Below are 9,979 nucleotides of genomic sequence, written 5' to 3' on the forward strand. Positions count from 1 at the left end.
CAGATCTCTCACATCAAACCGCATGTTAAACATACATACAGTGGATCATTTTCTTACTTTAATGTTACAGTCTTGAGATATTTTATGAAAACTCCCTAAAGGAGATAAATAGTAGTGTTATTAAGGCAGAAAATGTGCTGTTTGCCATATGCAGCCTGATAGTTTCAATAGTTTTCTTCTGTTTTAAATTGAAGTTCAGCACTTTCCAGCAAAAGAGACGGGTAGGCTACATGGTGCAGCAGAAGCTCTGACCCGTGTATATTGTAAATGATTTACTGTGTTAAATCCATTCATTCACGTTACATGACACTGAACTTTTGACAGGGATCATATCCACGTATCGGCATGTTCTGTAAGGTTCCAGCAGTGGTAAACAGAGTCTGATTCCTCACACTTCACCTCAGGACAGTGTCCTGGATGGAGGCCAGCAGGGTGAGTGATCCCTTCCTACCTCTCCCCTGCTCCCTCTCTCCCAACAAACTTAATTTTTACCCCCGGCTTTGAAAGAGGATTAGAACTAACACACAACAAATCTGACTCATCAACCAGACTTTTGAACTTCTGATTTCAAACTCAGTTTCAGACGTCGGACTTCAACTCCCCCAGGTTGGATTTGCGTCCTTTCAGGTCATATGTGCAGCTTTTTTGTAACTTTTCACCCTTTCTAATTTGGGTGTTTTTCACCACTGACTGTTTCATTGCTGTCAGGTACAATGGCTCTTGGAGTGCTTAATTCGCAAGTGAAAAGTTCCCTGAGTGGGAGTGCATTTTTTGACCGCGGTTCTATAGAGGAAAAGGAACCCCCACCTCCACTCCGTAGCTACCTTTGTTTGACTATTTTAACCTGCTTTTGTCCTGCATACCCCGTCAACATCGTGGCCCTGGTCTTCTCTATCATGGTGAGCATGGACTGTGTAGCTTGGCTTAAGCTGACAGCGTTTCCTCAATACATATCATTGTGTTTGCCATAAAGATGATGTACTGCTGTGTAGCGTTAAGGGAAAGATGTGTCAGAGAGAATACGGATTTGTTCTCTCTTCAGGGTGTTTAATGCGTTTCAGTTTTTGTGTTCGGACATGTTGTGTTGTCAGTACATTTGTTGGACACTAAGATGTAACCCAGACACACACACAGCTGTTCTGCCTGTCAAACAAACCTAACTTGATCTACCATTTTGGAAAAGGAAACTAAATGTCCATGTTGCAAACTGATATAAACATTCAGTTAGTGGGCAAAAAGTGAACCACTGTTAACACTTTTCCCAGACTGGTAACCAGTCTGCAGGCCTGCAAAGTTTTGTTTTACCAACATTTTAAAGAATAAAACTGAACCATTAAACCATGTGGCAAGGTCCACGCAAAACAAGATAGAAAACCCTCAGATAGCACTTTAAAGTTCCAAAAATGTGGTTAGTTTAAACTCATTATCTGCCACTCTTGGAGTAAAGGCATTAACTGATCAAATGCTCAGCAGGTTTGTTGTTGTCACAGTTTTTCACATTTGAGGTAAAATCCTCAAATTTATTGACATAGCTTTATGAGTAACAGTGATTTCTTATCCTCAGTCTAGGAACAGCTATTATCGTGGTGACTATGACGGGTCGAGGCGGCTGGGCAGGAGCGCTCTCTATGTTGCAGTTGCCTCCATCATCATCGGCCTTCTCATCATTGCCATCTCCTGCATCGTTCATTTTACCACTGTAAGACACATACCTAGGGCTGGAAATTATGACACTGTGGCAATGTGGTCAGAAAATATACCATGGCACAATATATATAAACTATTGTGCTATAAAATTACATTTTATGGGGTGGATTTTATCCATACATCTACACACACCTAATTCAAAGTGTGCTTTTAAATATCAGAATGTCACTGTCAAAATAATTTGATACCTTTCTGTACATTTATTGTCAAAAAATAAGGACCATAATCACAAGTATTAGTTGCCTATTTCAAAATAGTGTTTTTGTATTTTTAGTTATAATGAGAATAAAAGCGTATATTTTTCCATTATCTCCCTTTAGGGTTCCATATTTACATCACAAAGTGTCCATTTTTAAATACAAGACATAAAATAATCATATGAATAAATTGTGTAAAATATCCATTTTTGGCATGGCTTTCAATCCTGCCATTCTTCATAATAACTCTTTTATTTCAAGTAAAATCACTTTTCATGACAATTTTCACCACCCTCCCATTTAAATGACCCTATGCCTCTCTTAAGTTAACAAGCAACAACTGCTACCAAATTAAAAAAGTTAGCTCCTGTTACTTGAAAAACATCAATGCCATCCTTATTCTGAATCAACTATCTATTTACAACAGCAGCTAGACAGTCGATCCACAATTACTATGGCATTGCTGTTGCTCTAGCTAGCAGGTGCTACCTGATGGCAATTGTTGAGCTTGTTAACTTAAGGTGTAGGAAGGTGTGTGACTGGCTAATAGGTGAGAGGGTGGTCACAACACCACTGTCATTAAATATGGCATTATGAAATAAAATGTGTCATGAAATAAAAGTAAAATAAAAGGGCTGGCATAACATTCAGTATAGTTTGTGCCAAATATGCCATTGTGATATATGATGGAAAATACAGGACAGTAGAAGAGAATGGATGGGGAAAGCATAATCGTATATGAAATCTGTGATTAGTGTATTATTGTGCAAATAAAGTAAATAAGGGTACATTGTACATTTTATAATATGATTCATATCAACCATTAAAATTACTTTTAATGATGTTCTTTAATGTGAGAGTCCTTTGTTTAACTTCTGTTTGTGTTCCAGCTTGAGTTTTAGTGCTGTCGAAGTAGAGAGTGGGGCAGAAGAGAATAAGACACTTGAACTGAAACCTCTGGATGAAGAGGTCTGGATGGGCTCAGGTGGTTGTTTCGTATTGCACCATCTGCCAGTGAAAGGACTCGACTCATGTTTACTTCACTCTGTACGTCACTTCCTCTCATGCTGACTCTTCTTCATGTGGACAATCAAGGACTACAAAATCTGGTGAATGTATACGTTTCAGTTAATAATGTCAACAATGCTTTGAACTAAGAAGGCAGCTTTCTACAAATGTGTGGAGGAATTAAGAGTTTACAGCAAATTTTCGTTAGGCTGTCACCCCAATAAGAGAAAAATGTATAACAAATTCAATAACAAAAAGAAGAGTGATTGATTAATGGTTTTACAAAAGAAAAAGAAACAATAACCACATTTATGTTCTTAAGCTTTATTAGAAATATTCAGTAATGCCACTGATATCTTGTGCCACAGAATTAATATTCATTATTATTATTATTATTATTATTATTATTATAATGTTTCTGTCTTTGTTAACAATAATAAAATAACTTTGTACATGAGTTTGGTATTTTTCTCATCTAAAGCAACAGAGAATTTACAATATTTTAATCATTACTAGTTAGCCTAAACACATTTCTAGATCATTTCTTGCTGTTCAACAGAGTTTGTGTCTTAAGAATGGTCTGTCTTTGTTTCATTTTGTTCTATTATTCCTGCTTTACTGTAAAAAGGCATGTATCCAATTTAACAATAGGATTTAACACATGAATATCAATTTACTTTTGTAAAGAGTACAGATACTGAAAACGCTTGACTAATATCTTCTGTGGCTCTGAAAGTGAGACTAACCCTTAAAGGAAATGACAAATTCGTCCTCTTACAGATAAAAGGTTAGATGCATATACAATAAAACACACCTTTCTTCAATTCTATACAGTCAGAGTCATTTCACTGACTGTGTTACAATAGGTTTTAGCATTTAGCATGATCCCTGAATTGCTCAGCAATTAGTTGCTGTCATCAGGGTTATCTTGAATTTTTGCGTTTTTTCTTGAGACTTTTAAAGTATAACAGAAAGCCTGATTTACGAACTTGGGGGTGAGGTTTGGGATATGGGACTGAAAGGAGTATCTTGTCCGTTTCTGCTTCCGATTTTACGATTCTTTTTCAAATCCCCTAACTAAATTGTTGAAATGCCCCTACATACTAAAAACCTTTCTTGGCAACCGTAGGGAATGTATTTCATTTCATTCAGTTAATGTCAATGAGTTTGACTAATCCTGCTGTCACGTTATCTGACTAGTGCCATGCTGTTTCCTGCGTGGATTGCCATGATGCATGGCATAGCTCTAGACCGAGTAAACACAAACCAAAAGAACATATTACCTCTTGCCTTACACCCCATCCCTCTTTTTAATCTTTTATCTTTTAAATTGAAAATGAAGACTGAATGTACAATTATTAGAATTATTTACAGAAGCATGGCCCATTTGAAAGATTTCTTTTCAGCTCTCTTATGAACCACTTTTGAAGCATCAGCTACAACCTGCCTCGCTCGCAAATGTTCTTGTATTTTGATATGTCATAGTATATCCCAGACTAAATATAGATTTCCCCTCCGTACTGCAAGTTGGCCAGCACGTCACGTGGTCAAGTAGAACTCGCCCTGTTGCGAGGTAACTGAAACATGTGTGTTAAAAAAGGTGGGAGGAAATAAAGTGATGATTCAGATGCGATCTACAGGAGGGTCCTGATGCTGCATGTTCAACCTCATTTTTGACTTCATCTCAGTTATTTTCCCTGGTTGCTATTGAGCACCAACACTTCCAGATTGTTTTCACACCTCCTTGTGAACCTTAGGGATATACAAATTACACATACATGCTAAATACAGTGCACTGTTTGGCTATGTCACATGTGATTTGGAGAATGCACATTTCCCGTCAAACCAATCTTCTGTATGCAGGTGTAATTCAAATCAGTGCTTCTGAAGTAATGAGCCCGCAGCCAAGTTATTCTATTGCACTTGGACAAATTAGTTTTGGCAGTAATCTTGTACTATTATCACCCATTACTTGAAAGAGAAATGCAGCGTGTTTGTAGTGCAACCTCTTTGATGTCACACCAAAGCAAAACTCGAGAGAACAAGATGAAAAATGGAATAAGTGCAGGGATTAGGTGACTTGAAAGCACTTAGTAAGATTATCTAGGGATCAAGGTAGAGTTTGTGACAGGAAACTGATTACCTTACAATATAATGAAGCTCCTTTGTATTCAAAAATCCCCAAAACAAAATATATTAATATAGTTTTCATTCATACATTAAAAGCGCAATGCTTCATTCCAGCTTTGTGAGACTTTTCCTTCTGGGCCAGAATCATTAATTATATTCTTTTCCAGCTCGCATTCACAGCATCAGCTCACCTGGTGCTGGGCTGTTGTGTTGTTAGCTGCACTATAGCCAATACATTTGGAGAGCACTCCATGACTCACATGAAGCGTTCATAAATAGGCCACTCAAGCCAGCTGCTTCCATTAGCAACAGATAGAGCCTCCATGCGTACATATCCCATGACACATTCCTCCCAGGGAGCAGCAGCTTGATCCAGTTTGAATAAATGAAAGAGGATAACTGTGTGAATGATGCAGAGCAGGCAACAAAACATAAACATGCATTCACGTACCTGAAACCCACAAAGTCCCCAAGGATTCACTTTTCTTTCCTGTTTTCTTTTTTTGTCATTTTATTTCACCCAGTTTATTTTTCTAACAAAGATTGTGTTTCAGTTTTATTAATTACATTAATTGGTCATTTTGGGGCAATGGATATATAGTACATTGAAATATTATCACCTTTTGAATTACTTTGGCAAAAGCATTAGCAAACAGTAGCCCATTTACACAGCCAACAGATCTAGACAGTGTTGGGAAGGTTACTTTCTAAATGTAATAGGTTAACAACTATAAGTTGTAATAGTAGTGCAACTATTTCAATTACTTTTTCAAAGTAATGTAACTTATTACATTTAATTACTTTTTAATTACATTTCTAGATTTCTAATGAATGTTTTCAACCAACCAAGACAGCTAAAAAGGCGATTTAACTGGCAGACGGGTGGCGCTGCAAATTCAAACAGGATCAAAAACTTTACTAAAAGCCTGTGGCTGGAAAGGGCAAACAAGGACATTGTGGACATTTTCATAAAGGTAACTATAACCGATTACAGTACATTACATACATTTTTTTTAAATAAAATAAAATTGTAATTGAATTATATAACTAAATTACATATATCTAGGTACTTCCCAACACTGGATATAGAGCATCATTAGCTTTCATTAGCATTTCTTTGGAGTTGTGTTTGGGTCCGCCTGAGAAATAGAAGTTCAATATTTACTACTCTCCTTTTAGCTCTGTTTTTGTTCTCCACCGTTTCATGAGATAAATATCTGGCTCTTTAGCAGCTAAATTCTCCACTATGTTCACCTCCTAGCTGCCAGAGTAAACTAAAACAGTAAAGCGGCGGGCCAGAAAACCAAAACAATAAGCTTAAAGATGCTAAAACGCTCCGTAGAACCGCAGAGTTGTGTGTTAAATACCTGTGGGTTCATCACCATCCTAATAATGTTAATATAAAATATTGATAATAGCAATTTAACACTCAAGATTTCAATAGTGTTGTGTTAGCTACAGCATGTTCATTACAGTTATATTGTGTAATTTATGATTAAATATGGGGATCAAGAGGAAAACTCTACTACTACTAGTACTACTACTACTACTGTTTATTGTTGTTGATACAATGGGTCAGTGAATACCTTTCATAGTCACTTGACAAACTGTCATCACGTATTTGAAGCTGTCTGCCGTTGAGACTCTATTCACTCCGTTCCTAAATGTGTTGCCACAGTATTTTGATAGTAACGTCTAGACTGATATTGCTTATGCCGACCCATATCGTTGTCGACTTGAAGTGCCAACTACTGATATCATATTATAGACACTGATAGAAGTTTATCTGGACGGTTGTCAAGAGATCTGATTATTGTGCTACCAGGGCTGCCAACTTTTCAATTTAGTTTGGAGTGAGATTCGGTATTGGAGATTGGTTGATTTTAGGCCTTCTGTGTCATATCCCACCGCAGGGATCGGGGTCATCACTTTTTAATCCTCAGGAATTTTGTTTTAAAAGTTCAACAGCCACATGTAAGTGTAGATGAAAAGCCAAGTCAATAATCATGGTCAGATCAGTGTCATCAAGATACTTGCCAACCTCTAGACATGATAGCCTTAATTTTGACCAAACCTAACCATGTAAACCAGAGACTGTATTTCTTTTAATTCTAGAGAATGGATGGAATATTAAAGTTCATAATAAGCAAGAGCGTAGGTTTTCCTTTATCAGTGGATGAGGCAAATAACTAGGTGGGGGCTATGGGTAAGTGTTTAACTTAATTTCCTGCATTCTGGTGAAATTTTCTGCACCAATTTCTGCATCAATTTATGGTGGAAATGTTTTTAGGCTATGCCAACAGAAACACAAAACTCAGGCGACAATTTAAAATATAAAATATATCAGATATAATTCAGTAGGTGTATGGCTTTCAAGCGTTCTGTATTTCTTTTTCTTTCTTTCTTTCTTTCTTTCTTTCTTTCTTCCCTCTTCTCTCTGTCTTTGTTTGGGGAAGTTCCTCTTTAAATTTGGCACCTTTTCACCTCAAGGATAAATTAATTCATTTTAATTCAGTTAGAAACTCCTGGACTTGTATAGACGGGATTGTATAGATGAGACCTGTGCAAAACAAAACTAACTGAAAACACTTCACCACAAATCCTCACGTTAACTTTAGCAGCTGTGCAGCTCACGTTCCCAACAGAGCAAGGCTGTGCTTCAGATTATACATTTTTATATTGCAAAACCGTACCAGCTACGTTACCCGATCACAAACTGTCTGCCACTCACTGCGCGAGAGCGGGTTCGCTTGATTCAGTTAGGCTATAGGCTACATTAGTTTTTGCAATGAGGCGTGAGGCGTGAGGGTGTGTGAAAAGTGTAAAATTGCGTGAGTCTCACGCTCAATGTGTCAGAGTTGGCAGCTCTGTCTACTTTATAACAAAGAATCTCATTAGTCTCGGTGTTCTTTGCTCATGAAATGGTGCTATAAAAAATGTTCCACGCCTGAAATAAAATAAGGGATAAAATATTTTATAGTGATTATAGAATTTACTATCATTAATTAATAGAGAAATAATTAATAATGGAAAAGCTATAATTAATTGAGAAATAAGTTAAACTGTATTTTGCATTTAATTAAGAAATTAGATGCAGTTGGCTTATTTTTATAGTGGATTTCTTTAGCTTGAGCTTTTCCTTTCCTTTCCCTTAATTAATACATTTTAACTATCCACCCTATTGGAGTCACAGTCTATATTTGGAAATCACTGTATTGCAAAGAGTAACCTGTAAGAAATGTTATTTTCTGACGTAATGCAGTTTGTCCTCCATATGTCAGATATGACCTTTGAATACACACGTGGTAGAAAAATCATTGCCACAAACTGGGTCATGAATGTGGCTAATTAGAAAACGATGGATGATTTATTTTGTAGTCGATATTGTCGCAGCACAAATAATTGCTATTAATTTACTCTATATGGAGATCTATAGCTGTACATGAAGTGTGACGTGAGACAAATAAGACATAGCGTGTGCTGGACACCTAGGTGAGACGGACTGATTTTTGTTTGTGAATGAAATGTCCTGCAGTTCTTTAGATCTATTCTGAAACATTACACTTATCAACTTTTTGTGTGTGGGAGTGTTTCAGCTGGAAGAGTTGTTTCTAGCAGCCACCGATATCTGCATGCAAGCAGTGTACCAAGTGCTAAGATTACAAACACTGCAGTGTAAAAACAACCAGGCTTGTCTGTGGGAAGTAAAGGAGAACGAGAGAATGAATGGAAAATAACTGGGTCGTTGTTTATCCCGTATATTAATCAGAAACTAAGACATTAAAAGATGGGGGTGAGATGTGTTCATTAAAGGTTTATGTTTACATTTAGACAGGCAGTGGATTTTGTTCAGCAGACACACACAGTTGCTGGTTTATTTTAGGTTTGATATGATATTATGCAGAGTCCTGGGCCTGTGTGTTCTGTCCCAAAATGAAAGAGTAAATCTCTGGGATTTCAAAAGAAATTTGGTAATAATGAAACTCCATATGATGCTGTCGCTGAAATCAAATGAATCACAGCTGTCTAAGCAAAATCTTTTCATTTCAGTATTAAAGTAAATGAATAAATAAAAATAATAATACAAGAAACTATCAGTCTATCTTTACAGACACAACATGTCTAGAACTACATACATATGGAAGTCAAGACTGGCAATTATATTTTAGGGCATATTAAGCTTCACTGAAGATGGGTAAGTAAAGCACACACTAAAAACATAACACATTCAGGATATCTTAAGGAAACAGGTTATTCAAGACACAGGGTTAACCATTTTAATTTCCTAAACTTTTTCCTGAATTTTTCCTGTATTAAGTTACACCTTGATACAACCGTTGATCTATTTAATCTAAAGCTCATGTAGGATACTGACATTTCCATTTCAGCAATGACATCCTTCAATTTGTCAATTGACAGTTTGAAGGCTACAGATTAAATCCCGCGAGTCTCGCTGGTACTTGGAATATATTTCTTGCTGGACTATAAGCGACACACCTCTCAACACAACGAAAGTCTCAAATGATGTGATTTAAGGACAGAAGGACGGTGACTTGTGAATCTTTATGTGAAAGCAAAACAAGTGCTGGCTGTCTGGAAGCTTTTATCTTCGCTATTTCAAAACAGACCTCTGCCTGTATTGTTTCCTGCAGTCTCGGCATACTAGAGTTTCACAATCTGGCAGCAAAACAAGAGTAGAGAAAGGTTTCCCACCCACATATTTTCAGTGATTGTATTAATCAATCCACAAGTGCATGGCATTTATATTTATGTCAGCCAGATGACATATTTTCATTCTTTCCCCCGTCTTTCTTTCGTCTCATCTTATAAGAATACCTGTGTTTGCTGTCGCGTTTTGGGAACTAACAGAGAGTTGTGTCCTGCCTACGCACGGCCAGTTTGTTTTGCATTAGATTCTCTCTCGAAATAATAACTGA

The 9,979-nt window shown here is 36.9% G+C and overlaps 1 protein-coding gene across 1 annotated transcript; it reads left to right on the plus strand.

Moving 5' to 3' along the window:
• The first annotated feature begins 401 nt into the window (after positions 1 to 401).
• On the plus strand, positions 402 to 4,549 carry LOC119886733 (transmembrane protein 233-like). Its single transcript, XM_038697654.1, has 4 exons — positions 402 to 606; positions 709 to 899; positions 1,565 to 1,699; positions 2,795 to 4,549. Exons 2-4 carry the CDS (start codon positions 714 to 716, stop codon positions 2,804 to 2,806), a joined length of 333 nt encoding a protein of 110 aa, XP_038553582.1. The 5' UTR covers positions 402 to 606; positions 709 to 713; the 3' UTR covers positions 2,807 to 4,549.
• Positions 4,550 to 9,979: the final 5,430 nt, after the last annotated feature.

The sequence above is a fragment of the Micropterus salmoides genome, unplaced genomic scaffold, assembly GCF_014851395.1.
Source record: "Micropterus salmoides isolate LMB-PRFRI ecotype aquatic unplaced genomic scaffold, ASM1485139v1 Ms_hic_scaffold_4, whole genome shotgun sequence".
NCBI lineage: Eukaryota > Metazoa > Chordata > Actinopteri > Centrarchiformes > Centrarchidae > Micropterus > Micropterus salmoides.